The 14,415-nt window shown below is 41.6% G+C and overlaps 2 protein-coding genes across 5 annotated transcripts in view; both read right to left on the reverse strand.

The window, feature by feature from the left end:
• OTUD7A (OTU deubiquitinase 7A) overlaps nt 1-14,415 on the reverse strand; it is a 381,326-nt gene that overhangs the window by 237,685 nt on the left and 129,226 nt on the right. The gene's annotated exons all lie outside the window — the stretch shown is intronic.
• LOC122454939 (28S ribosomal protein S16, mitochondrial-like) lies at nt 11,473-11,922 on the reverse strand. The gene is given in 1 exon segment (XM_043489593.1): nt 11,473-11,922. A coding segment is annotated over 1 exon segment (450 nt).

Genomic DNA, 14,415 nt, shown 5'->3' on the forward strand with positions numbered 1-14,415 from the left:
CACACATTCCCCATGAATGTACCCTCCAGGAGACAGCTCATGCAGGACCACAGTCAGCAGGACACTGCAACGGCGTCCCAATCGCTGCATTAAGTCACTGCCCCCGCCAGCCATGAGCACACTGTGGAGTCAATTTGAACGCTGGAGGTGGGGCAGCACTGGCAGGACTCCCTTGTTCAACAGTTTGCAACAGGAGGATGGTTCTCATTGCATGATGGGAACCAGGTTCTGGGAAGAATTACCTGAATCTAGGGTGGAAAATGGCAACAATAATAGAAAAATACACTCAGCCTACCTCATTGTGTTATATCAAGAAACAAAAGTCTTCACTTTACAATCATGCATCAAGCCTATGATCAGAATGACGAGGCCAATGGAGGTGGAGACAGGAGCGTGTAGGACAGGGCACCCAGAGCAGCCTGCAGGGGTACTGGGTGGGTCCCAGGGCTCACTCACCTGGAAGAGATTCTCTTCCCCATCAGGTCCCAAATCCATCACCCTCTCATCACCAGAACAATACCCTGGCCCTCCTAGACTTCCCACCTGGAACCCCATACTCGGTGGTTCATCCCTCTGCTTCACCCCCATGACCCAGTGTCTGGCACAGAGCAGCTGAGATGATCCCCACTTCTCTTTTCTATTCCCAGCCCCATCCCATTCCCCACAGAGGAACTTTACTGATGTTTGAAACCAGAGCATGTTTTGCCCTCACCTCAAATTCTAAGGTGGCCTCTTCCTACATATGGAATCAAAATTGAAGCTCCTTTTCATGTCCCAGGAGCAGAAGACTTCTGGCCCCCACCTTACCCCTGCAAGTTTTCCCTTACACTTTTTCCTTCCATCACTTCACTCCTGTCCCCCTTAGTGTCTCCCTTCAGATCCTCTACACATTCTTCCTCCTTTGCCTGCAACTTTTCCTGCATTGATTCACACACATTCTTCACATCCTATGTCACTTGCTAAGAGGCTTCTGCTGGTTAATGTACCTATTAAGTCCCATCTGTATTTTCTCATAGAACTCACTTTTTTCCTTTACTGTGCTTCACGTTAATTGCAGTAGATACATATGCACGTGTTAGTATCTTTATCCTTCATTGTACTGGAAGCTCCAGGAAGGGCTGGGCCATGTCTGTTAACCTTCACTGGAAACCAGCGTCTGGCACACAGATACCTAGAGAGTGTCGAATAAGGACAAACATATAGTTTATTGAGTAAATATGTAATTGAAATTCATAACTGTGACGCCCATAGGTTAGCGAAACAGCATGGACTCTTGGGCCTGGCTTGTGTCCTAACACAGACACTGAGTGCCATGAGAAGGAAGAGGTAACATCAAGGAAGCTCAATGCCCAGGACATGCTGGCAACTGGCTACAGTCACCATTGGTCTTGTTACTATAGAAGCTTGAATTTAGACTAGCAGGGAAGGCATCAAGTGCTCAGAGCAAAGAGCTTGCTCAAGCAAAGGCTTGCTGAGTGTGGCCTTTCCATGTTTTTTATTTTAAAGTTAAAACAACATAGTAGATCTGACACCTGATGTATCTTCAAGGGCATTCCATATGGTGCCTGGAGAAAAAAATAATATAGCTAAAATGGGGTCTTATTTTCATTCTCTACTTTCAGACTTTAATCCCCTGCTTCCTGGACCCTTAATCCCATCTCACTTGCATTCCCATCAGGAACTGGCTCCCATGCTTCCCCCAGGATCACAGCACCCTGCTGTCAGCACAGCTCACCTCCTCCCTGGACCGCAAGGCCTCCTCCAAAGCTCTGTCCCAGTTCCAGCCTTTTATCCATCATCTGATCTCTCGACCTTGTCACCTACACCTGCCCCACCACTTTCCTCTTCGTGTGCACAAGGCCCTCCGCCCTTTGTTTTCTACCCTCATTTCTCCCACTGAGTCTCATATTTTCCCTTCACTCTCCCATGATACTGATGATCCCTATCATGGAGTGAATGTTTGCATCTCCCTAAATTCACATGTTGATGTCCTAATGTGCATTGTGATGACATTAGGAGGTGGGGCCTTTAGAAGGCAATTATGGCCTTCATGACCTATGAGTGTTCTTATAAGGAGAGACATGAGGGAGATGATCTCTTTCTGCCTCATGAGGACACAGCAAGAAGGTGACCATCAGCAAATCAGGAAGAGAGCCCTCATTGGAACCCGACCATGCTGGTCCCTAATCTTGGACTTTCAGTCTCCAGACTGTGTGAAATACATTTCTACTGTTTAAGTCCCCCTGTTTGTGGTATTTTGTTACAGCAGCCTAACTGACAGAGATTATTTCTTGAACTTCAAATTCTTGTCTCTGTCATGGTATTTTATTCTTCTTTTCTCCTCCAGGTCCCCATCTTCCACTTTTAGTGCTGGTTCTCTGTCTTCTCTCATTATGCTGCTGTGGACTTCTGTCAATGCTTTGCTTGTGAGAGTCCATCTGTCCATTTCCCAGGCTCCAAATAGCCTCTATGTATCTGATTAGGAAATGTCTACATTCCAGCAAGCCTACCAATGCTAACTCAGTCCATTCTTCAGTTGTGTGCTGGGGGATTTTATTTTCTGAAGCTCACAATGCAGTAATCACATGAGATGACATGGGGTCAAGTGTGTTTCCTGCAAAGGGGCAGCACAGTGGGCTTGGAGGAGGTGACCTGAGTTGAATCCCAATACTGTCATTTCTGATCTACATGACTCTGGGCAGGACACGTAGGCTTTCTAAAACTTGGTAACCTCATCTCCCACATGGGATTGCATTCAAGGGGTTGCTGTCATCACACAGTGAGATTCGAAGGGTCTGTGGGGACGATAATGATGCAAGAAAGGGCAGAAAGGTCCATGGACAGTTCAAGCTCAGTACAAGTTGATGCCTTCTGCACTGGAACAGAGTATAGCAGTTCCTTGGTCAAGTCATGGTGATGTCAAAGGTAAAAATTTTAAAAGTATATAAATATAAAACATAATGAGAACTGGCTCCAAGATCCCCTTTTCTTCCTAACTGGTGAGGTTATCTCCTTAAGGGTTTCAGTGACTGGGCGGCACAGGACTACTGGGATCAAACGTCTGTGGCATAGTTTGACTGAGCTGTGGTATTCAAGCCCCAGAAATTGATTTATCAATTTAAATACCATTACTATTTGATGTTGTAACAAAATGCAGTTGGATCATTTCCATTTTTATTCTTCTCTAAGGAAGATTCCCCCTTTTACATTCCTATAGAGGCTTTCCATAATCAGAAGTTGGGAGATGTATTTTGACTTTGCATTTTTAAAAAGTATGATAAGCACACAGATATTTATAGCAGCTTATTCATTAACTGCCAAAACTTAGAAGCAACCAAGATGTCTATGTTCTACAGAGGTGATTGGATAAATGAACAATGGTGCATCCAGACAAGGGAAAATTATTAAGTGCAAAAAAGAAATGATGTATAAAGGTACAAAAACACAGGGAGGAACCTTAAATGTATCTTACTATGTGAAAGAAGCCAATCTGAAAAGTCTACATCTTGTATAATTTCAACTATGTGAATTTCTAGAAGAGACAAACTACCCACACATGAAAAGATCAGTGGTTTCCAGGGGTTAGGAGGCAAGGAGGGACAAACAGGTGGGACACAGACGATTTTAGGGCAATGAAACTATTCTGTATGATACCCTAAACATGTACATGTATAGGTCAGGGGCTATACATGTCATCTTTCATTTCTCCAAAACCACCAAATGGACACCACCAAGAATGAACCCTCATGAGAACTATGTATGTACTGGGGGTGATTATGAGGTGTCAGTGTAGGTTCATTAATTGTACAAATTAAGTGTACAAATACACTGCTCTGAGTGGGGGGAATGTTGAAAATGGGGCCCCTATACATGTGTGGGGCACGCGGGTATATAGAAAATACCTTAAATTTGCTGTGACTGCCGTAAAAATGTCTATTTAAAAAGATTAAGATAGGAAATTATTCCCAATAAAAAAGTACACATCAATACATCATCACATAGAGTAACCCTTCTCAAACATGCTCTAGTCCTTTTGGGAGCAGAAGAAGGAGAGCCCAGGGCAGGACAAGTTCTCTTCTCCTAACTTTCTGGAATTTCTTCTTCAACATTAAAACTACATCCAAAAAAAAAAAACAAAAAACAAAAAACAGACTTAGCATCGCCTCTGCCCCTCCCTCACTCCACAGCCCTATGTTTTTATATTCATTTTCTTTGCTCAACCACTCAGACACACCAAACACCTGGATTCAATGGAATTTTTTAAACAGCATAAACACCACAAGAAGCTTCTGATGGCTCTGGGCCTGTGGGCTTGAAATTTACTCTGGGCTAGAAATAACTGTGAGGAAATGAGGTTCAGAGAGAGAGAGATCCAGTCTGGCCCAAGGGGTCGCGAGATAGCCTATCCTGTGTCCGAGTTCAACTTGCTTCGTTTTATGCTGGGTTTCAGCCTTAGATCAAAGGGAGGATAAATTCAGTGGTGAAACTTCAGTTTAGTAAACTAACCAAAACACACAGTTCACGGTAGAAAGCTATTTGTGACATATGGCTAAAAGAGCCAAAAAGTGAGTCTTGCAGTGTACGCCCACTACCTGGAAAATCACTCTGGGAAGTTCTGTGGCACATCCAACAGGCATGCTGTTGACATGCTGACTTTATAAAGACGACCTCCCTACTGCCTCATGTAACTACATACCATATTATGGGGAAATGCTGTACTAATAAAGTTAGATGTGGTACAATGGCTCTATTTTGCCTTCCCTTCCACCACTTCTAAGTATTTCTTCCAGTGCCTTTTCCCATAGAATACTTGTTTCTGGGGTCACAGCCCATTTTCTTGGTTGTATTTTCCTTTGGGTATCAGTCTATGTGTTCTGCTGTGATTGTAAAAATCTCACCCAAATGGAAGCCCAGAATCCTCCCCTTGACCATGAGCAGGATCACTAACTCCTCTGCATTCAGCAGCCAGAACTAAGAAGTGTCACTCACTTGGTGTCTCAGCATGCCATGGTGGGCTCTGGCATTCAAGTTTCAATCCTGACTCAGGATTCTGATGGCTGAGTAAACGCAACCAAGTGGGTGATTTATCTGAGCCCTGGCTTCTTCTTGAGGGTTCAGTCCCTGGGTCGGGAAGATCCTCTGGAGGACATGGCAACCCACTCCGATATATTTGCCTGGAGAATCCCATGGACTGAGAAGCCTGGCAAGCCACAGTCCATAGGGTGGCAAAGAGTTGGACATGACTTAAGTGACATAGCATGCACGCCTTCTTTATATCTCATCTTGTTTGACTGCTAAGGGTGAAATAGGATACATCCCAAGGGTTCAGCACAGAGTCCAGGGCAGAGTGGATGGATCTTGATGATGGTCATGATGGTATCTGCTGGTACTCCCTCCCCTGAACCCAGCACATTCCAGCTCTTTGTGACCCCCACCCACATCCCCAGACTCAATCAACATGGGCTACTCATTCTCTGAGTCCCAAAAAACAGGATCTTTCTTTTTCTTGTAGTTCCTCCCACCTTCTGTCTCCTCTTACACAACTTTCATGTTCTGCTCCACTGCCTGGCTCATTCCTATTGGCCCTTCAGAATTCATCTTAAATACTGCTTCCTCCAGGAAGCCTTCCTGGGCTGCACTGACCAGATCAGGGCAGCTTCTTGCTCACTGTTCTGAGTGTGACCTTGGCTCATCAGGGAGTAGAGGTCACATCTGTCTGATTCACTGCTGTCTGTCCAGGGCATGCTGAATCGTCAACCACTGTCTGCTGAATGATTTAAGAGTCATAGCTGGAACTGTCACCTTGGGAGTCAACGGTAGATGGATGCTGTCTGGGTTCTCTCAGAAAAAGAACTCAGAACTCAAAGCTCAGCATCTGAAAGACAAGGAGGACTCAAGAAGAGACACGCACAGGCCCTCCAGACCCAGCCATCCAGAGGAGGATAGAAAGCCAGGGATATGGAGACAGGACAGCACGGAAACACTGATCATGCCTCCCAGGGGATGATGACATCATAAAATTACTGCTTCAAAACAAATGCAAAACTGGAATACAATGTCAACCAGAATTCCAATGTCATATTTTGGGGGAACTGAATGCCATTATTTTGAAGTATAAAGTATGAACTGATAAGAATAGTAGTAACATGAATAAACACGGTGAACATTTTTTTTTTTTTTTTTTTTTACGGTGAACATTTTTTATACTTATGGCTGAAGTGGCAGTGGGTGAGGGTATAGAAAAATATCAAGGACCGGACACAACTTGATAATTACAGATACCAGGTGCTGAATCTACGGGGATTCAGTATACTACTGATCTGTATACACTTATAGAGGTTTAATATTTTCCACACAAAAAATGAGGCACTCTCCTAAGCACTTTACATCTATTTTTTTTTTTAAAGCAGACAAGAAAACCAAAGAACAGACTAATAGGGAGGGTTTGCTTTACCATAAAAGTGTGCTAATCAATACATTATGATACCAGTGTACACCCATCTGGCCCTTAGCTCTCAGGGTAAAGAATAGTTTACTTAGTAAATGGATCTGACAGGAAACAAACTTACACCCTACCCCACCCATACACAGAAGTAAATTCCTGGTAGATTAAAGACATAAATGTAAGACATATAACTGTAAACATACCACAAGAAAATGTATTCAAATATTAAATAGCTGTATGACTTTGACATGAGGAAGACTTTCTTAAACAATGCAAGATACTCAGTAATTATAAAGAAAATAATAAAAAATACTTAACAGGATAATATTTCAAAATATGGCAAAACAAACAACACAAAAATAGCTGTAACACATATTTCAGTAAAGTGCTAACATCCCTTTAAATAAAGTCTTAAGATAAAGGAAAATGACTCAACAGAAACTCAGGCAAAAGACATGAAGAGGCAATTTATAGGAAAAAAATCCAGAAAGCCAAGAATGCATAAAAAAGATGCTCACTCTGAGCAGTAATCATGAACAAACAATGCAAATTTCCAAAACCATATCATTTTCAGACAGACTGGCAAAGAAGCTGGCAATGACATCCAGACACAAAGGGATTGAGGGAACTCTTTATGCTTTTGCATTTTTTGTAGGAATGTAAATTTCTAAGCCCTTTTGGGAAAGTCATTTGAAAATAGCAATTCAAGTTCAAAATAAAGAGCTTTTTGACTCAGTGATCCCATTTTGGAAAATGTATCTTACAGAAATAAAAACTAGTAGTATATTAGACAGTGCTCAATGACACTTAATAAAGACGTCTGAAGTGGCAGAAAATGAGAAAATCAGAATGCTTCTCAACAGAGAATAGCTAGATAAGTTGGATGGATTCATACATTTAAAAAAGATAAATCAGACTTGATTTGTCGATCTGGAAGGACACCAACGACACACAGTGTGCTGAGGAAAGGAAGCATCACGGTAATATGGATTGCATGGAACCATTGACATCTGGTGTAGAAACAAGTGCAAAAGGCTCTTCTATATTTATAAATAGGCTCACAGGTGTAGCTAGTAATTTATACACAATACTTATTAGCGAAGGGAAGTATAAATTTGGGGGCATCGATAACATTTTAAAAATTCTTTTCATTGCTTCACTGGCTGGAAAATTCCTATTACTTTTGTGATAAAAAATAAATGAGAACATCTCTGCAGAAAGTGTTGATTTGCCCAAGAAGCCACATTAAATGAGAATTTCAAGGAGCTGATAATTGGCTAAGGAAGAGCCAATAAAGGCTGAGCCTCAGGAGAAGGTGGGCAAGCCCCTGTACCACAGAACAGGTGCAGGAGGAGGAGGGGGCAGCTTTGGGGCAAATGATGAGGATTCCATGGTATGAGAGGCACTGCTCCATTATCTTCCAGCTCCATAACCAGCATCCTTACTGTAAAGTGGAGAAGTGAGGAATGTGGTTGAATACAGACCTAATCAGAGAGGAGGGGAAGGTTTACCAGGGTTGCTCTAGGTCCCTGGACCACCCCAACAGTCCACCACAACTTCAGAGGGTCCTAGAGGCATCCTGATAGAGCAACACAGGGAGCCCTATTTCCTGGGCAACTCAGGCAGATTATCTGCTCACCAGGAGGACACCAACCGCTTTCCTGGGAGGAAAGGGCCAGAGCTGGGCCACTGTTGAGGTCCTTGATGGTGGTGTGCATATGCACTGTCAGTGGCGTATCTTTGCAATGTGCTGCTCATTGTGAGTTTTGAAATCCAGCCCAACGAAAGCATAACCCCAGCAAGATGGTGCTTCCTGAGACAGGACGCAGAGGCTGACTGCTGCCTGCCTATGGCATGTGATCCCCACAGTTGGACCGTGGTCCAGAGAGGCACAGACATGATGAGTGGGTGTCAGGGCAGGCCCTGACACCTGCATCCTTTAGCCTTTGTGCTCAGACAGCCTGGGGGCGGAAAAGCCAAGAAACCGTCCTGGCTTTAACACTATTCGAATTGTTCCTCCGTTGAGGATTTTAAACTTTCATTTACACCTCCCAGGCTCGCTGAAATCACTCCCACACTCATGCCAGGCTTCTACAAATGCCACATTGTGATCAGATGCTAAGTGCAGTGGTCCTCAGGGAGGCTGAGGACCGCTTGGGAGGGGGGCTAACCCCTGGGTGAGGGCTTCAGAAAGACCAGGGACTGGTACAACATTCATTCCTGAGGAGCAGCCAAGACTTCTCAAAGGGAAACTTGTGAGTGTGGGATCTACAAATATCACAGGTATTTTTATGCCACTCACCTGGAACCAGTTGTCTTTGGAAGCCACTGAAGGCCCTCATGATGCTCATGAATGTGTGAAGCCAAAGAACTGACAAACACCTGATTTCTATCAAAAGGCGAATTTGAGGCCCATGTCTCAGTCACACACTTCAAATACTGGATCCAGTTTTCCACAAAACAACTGCATTTTCATACTTTGATTCTGCTTCTTCCTCAAAAAGTAAACACCCCCCACCCCCCAAACAAAAAAACACACAAAAAATAAAACTTAAAGTAAATGGAGTATCTTAAAAGTGTTTACAGGTCATTGTAAAGCCCAGAAGGAAAAGTAACAGCATTGGTTAACTTGAGACTTTGAGTCGTTAAGTATGCACACTGTCGTTTCCATGGTAACATTAAAATAAGAGACATAAGTGCATGTAACTTTCAAATAATTACAAGGGAAAAAATAAATTCCCACATATCTTCACCAGTAACTTCTGAGTGCCTACCCTGGGTCAGGCTCTGTTTCAGGGCCTTGATATGTTCCTAAACAAAAGGGCAGAGACCCACCCCCCCAGGGGCTTCTTTTCTAACAGAGGCAGAGACACAGCACGTGGCCCGTAACTGGCGCACTGTACAGGGCAACAGAGGGAGCGGACTCCTAAGAGAGAGCAGGACAGGGTCAAGAGCAGGTGGAGGGCGAGGCGTGGTCAGGGCAGACGTCACGGGGAAAAGTGATTCTGGAACAAGGGCGTGGAAGAGGTAAGCCATGTGCATGACAGGGTGAGAAGGTCCAGCCCGGGGAGAGGAGGGAGGGGCTCCGTACTGTCAGAGGACCTGCAGGTGGTCACGTATCTCAAGCACATGGGGCAATGGCAGCTGGGCAGCACTGAGTCCCCCAGGCCATGACAGTCCCCTAAGCACCTCGGACAGCGCTCACTCCAGCCAGGAGCCAAGGCAGGCTTTGTAGGGAGGGGAACTAGCTGACACGCTAAGAGGCTCACTTGGCTGCTGCTTAGTGAGCAGATGGCCGGGGGAGGGCGGGGAGTGGGAGGAAGGACAGAAGCAGGGAGATGAGTCAGGAGGCCACCGCCTCACCCAGAGGAAGGAGGAGATGGTCTGGGCGGGACAGCAGCAGTGGGGGTGGTGAGAAGGGTTGAATTCTTGATATATTTTGAAAAATCGATTTGAAAAAGAATCCAAAAGAAGGCAATAAACAAGGCAGGGGGCGAGGGGAGCAGATGTAAAACAAGTAAAGAAGCACAAGATGAGATGAGTAGATTTAAACCTAAATGTGTCACTAATTAAATTAAATGTAAAGACACCAGATGCTTCAGTTAAAGGCAATAAATTGGCAGACTGAATACAAAATTCAACAATATACTATTTATAAAAGCTTTCCTATGTGTAAAGATATAGAAAAGATGAAATTTTAAAGGTAAGGTAAGAAATACACTATGCAAATTATAATCACCAGAAAACTGGTGTAGCTCTGTTAATATGAGAGGTAGAAGCATTTACTAGTGATAATGAGAATTACTTCCTAATGATCAGGTCAAATATGAGTGGGGACATTAAAAATTTGAATGTACTTTTGACAAACTTCACCTATTTGACATATAGAATTATACCTTCAAGAGCTGCAGAATACAAACTGTTTTTAGTATGCATGGGACATTAACAAAATATCTCTTACATTTTGGGATGTAAAGAATATCACAAGAAATTTCAAATGATGAACTTACAATGTTCTCTAAAGAAACAAGTCAGATAACTAGCAAATTCCCATATAGTTAAAAAATTCAACCCATACAAATAGCCACAGGATTTGTTCCAAAATAATATAGGAGGCTGAAGTAGCAGTAGGCAAGAAAAAACAAGTTTGGACATGACTGGATAGTCATAAAAGATGGGTACATGGGGATTCATTATATTATTCTGTATACATTAATAGATATTTTATATTTTCATAGTTAAATGTTCAAAAATGTAAGTAAAGTCAATAGGAAAAATCACCTGAGCTATCAGGGAAACCCTATGAAAAATAAGATGAAATAAATAAGAGTGAAAGAAAAATCAAAACTGAAACAATAAAAGATTTTGAACTAAATGAATCAAAATATTTCCTATCAAAACTTGTGGGATATAGTAAAAGCAATAGTTAGAGGGGGTTTCATTGCTTTCAGTGCATAGTGAGAAAATAAAAAGGACCAGAAATTCATGAGCCAAGCAGCCATTTCAAAGGGGGAGAAAAAATCAGCAAAATAAATGAATTAAAAGGAAGATCATGATAAAGACCAAAACACATAGATGGTAGATAGGATCAACAAAATCAACAGTTTCATGAAAAGAAAAATATTATTGATAAACTTATACTATGCAAATAAATTGGCAAATACAGACAAAGTGGACAAATTCAAAAATACAAAAATAAAATTACTAAAATTGACCTATTTTTAAAAATACTTATTTTTATTTATTTGGCTGCACAGAGTCTTGGTTGGGGCATGTAAACTCTTAGTTGCAGCATGTGGGATCTAGTTCCCTGACCAGGGATAGAACATAGGTCCCCTACATTGGGAGTGCAAAGTCTTAGCCATTGAGCCACCATGGAAGTCCTCAAAATTGATGTTAAATAATAGAAATTTTGAGTAGTGCTATAACTGTTAAAAAATTAATAGACAATATTATTATTGCTTTTTTACTTAATTCTATTTATAGCCCTATAAATATAATAAAATTAAGAACTTCACACAAATATTTTAAGAGGACTTCGACCTTGTTCCCACTGTTATGTTCACTGAAGTCAATTCTCTTGTTTCTGTAGCCTCTGTATCTGTTTTCTGAGCAGCTAAGAGGACTTCTCATGCCTGTTTCTGTCACAACCTCTCAGCATTTGTGACCACCGTCAGATGCTGAGGGAAATAGCCAGAAAGACCCAGAAGCTTTTCCACAGGCTTAGAGAGGTGGGCTCCACAACCAATACAATGCCAGATCTGGTCCAGGTTGAGAGAAATGAGTTTCTTTCCATAACTACTGGACAGTGGATCATAGGAGCCCAGCTGCTCCATGAAATGGCCATCCATGGGACACTTGTTGGGGGAAGCCACAATGTGGTGAAAAGGCCATTTGGTACAGCCACCCAGGGCAAGGCGGATGGTTAAGTGGCCTCCATGGTAGGCCTTGTAGAGGACAGGAGTGAGCTGGACCATGGGCGCTGGGGCTGTGGACCAGCTGAGATGCCTTGGAGCTTTCCAATGCCTGCACAGTAGGTAATTGGCTCTAGCACCTCAGGCAGCATAGAGAACCAACTGGAAAAGTCAACACTGCAACAGCCGCACCCCTCCGCAACTCCAACCCAGGCACCTCAGTGCTGGTACATTTATATTAAAAAATCTTATACCATAGCGGCTGTACTAGTTTGCATTCCCACCAACAGTGTAAGAGGGTTCCCTTTTCTCCACACCCTCTCCAGCATTTATTGCTTGTAGACTTTTGGATAGCAGCCATCCTGACTGGCGTGTAATGGTACCTCATTGTGGTTTTGATTTGCATTTCTCTAATAATGAGTGATGTTGAGCATCTTTTCATGTGTTTGTTAGCCATCTGTATGTCTTCTTTGGAGAAATGTCTGTTTAGTTCTTTGGCCCATTTTTTGATTGGGTCATTTATTTTTCTGGAATTGAGCTGCAGGAGTTGCTTGTATATTTTTGAGATTAATCCTTTGTCTGTTGCTTCATTTGCTATTATTTTCTCCCAATCTGAGGGCTGTCTTTTCACCTTGCTTATAGTTTCCTTTGTAGTGCAAAAGCTTTTAAGTTTCATTAGGTCCCATTTGTTTAGTTTTGCTTTTATTTCCAATATTCTGGGAGGTGGGTCATAGAGGATCTTGCTGTGATTTATGTCGGAGAGTGTTTTGCCTATGTTCTCCTCTAGGAGTTTTATATTTTCTGGTCTTACATTTAGATTTCTTAAAAAACTGGAAATAGAACTGCCATATGACCCAGCAACCACTTCTGGGCATACACACTGAGGAAACCAGATCTGAAAGAGACACGTGCACCCCAATGTTCATCGCAGCACTGTTTATAATAGCCAGGACATGGAAGCAACCTAGATGCCCATCAGCAGACGAATGGATAAGGAAGCTGTGGTACATATACACCATGGAATATTACTCAGCCCTTAAAAAGAATTCATTTGAACCAGTTCTAATGAGATGGATGAAGCTGGAGCCCCATTATACAGAGTGAAGTAAGCCAGAAAGATAAAGACAATACAGCATACTAACACATATATATGGAATTTAGAAAGTGGATAACGATAACCCTATATGCAAAACAGAAAAAGACACAGAAATACAGAACAGACTTTTGAACTTTGTGGGAGAATGTGAGGGTGGGATATTTCAAAAGAACAGCATGTATACTATCTATGGTGAAACAGATCACCAGCCCAGGTGGGATGCATGAGACAAGTGCTCCGGCCTGGTGCACTGGGAAGACCCAGAGGAATCGGGTGGAGAGGGAGGTGGGAGGGGGGATCGGGATTGGGAATACATGTAAATCCATGGCTGATTCATATCAATGTATGACAAAACCCACTGGAAAAAAAAAAAAAAGAAATAACATAAAAAAAAAAATCTTATACCTATCATCAGACTTTATGGTATAATATTAAACTGCTTTCCCCTAAAATTAGGACTAAGGTAAGCATATTCAGTCTGAACACCTGGATAGATCCTAGCCAGTGAAATAAGGAAAAAAGGTTAAAAAGAAAAAGCTTCTATTTTTGCAGATGACATGAATATCAGAACAGCAAATTCTAAGAACTCTATAACAAATAAATGCATTTAGCAAGACTGCAAGTTACAAGGCTAATATACAAAGAATCATTTGTATTTGTATATATTAGCAGTAAACAGTCGGAAGGTGCAATTAAACTAAATCAATTTACAATGACTTTGGAAAAAATACTTACGAATAAATTTAGTAAGAAATACCAAGACTTTTTACACTGAAACATAAAACTTTGTTGAGAGAAATTAGAGAAGACCTAAACAAATAGAGCAATATACCATGTTTAAGGATTCAGAGGGTTACTCTCATGGTCAGTTCTCCTAAAATTGATCTGTAGATTCAGTGAAATTCTATTTAAAAATATCAGCAGCATTTTTATAGAAACTGATAAATCTAAAAATTAAATGAAAATTCAACTGACCAAGAATAGATAAGATTATCTTGATAAAGACTAAAGATGGAAGTCTTATAAAATTTCAAGAATTACCACAATGCTATAGTAATAAAAATGATATATATGTGAAGACAGATATACAGATCAGTGGGACCAAACAGAGGATCTGGAAACAGACCCACAAATGTGCCAAAGCAATTCAATGGTGAAAAGAAATATTTCAACAGATGGTATAGGGAAGAGCTACATTTTCATATGGAAAAATAATGTGCCTCAACCCTACCTAATACCACACATAAAAATTAATTCAAGATGGATCACAAAACTAAACATTAAAGCTAAAGCTATAAAATTTTTAGAATAAAATGTAGGATTATATCTCCCCAACCTAGGGGAAGGTAAAGATTTCTTAAGCTACATACAGCAACAATCATGAAAAAGAAAAAATCAATATATTAGGCTTTATCAAAATTCAAAATATCAACTCATCAAAAACACTATTTAGAAAAAAA

Source organism: Cervus canadensis, chromosome 17 (genome assembly GCF_019320065.1).
Source record: "Cervus canadensis isolate Bull #8, Minnesota chromosome 17, ASM1932006v1, whole genome shotgun sequence".
Classification (NCBI taxonomy): domain Eukaryota; kingdom Metazoa; phylum Chordata; class Mammalia; order Artiodactyla; family Cervidae; genus Cervus; species Cervus canadensis.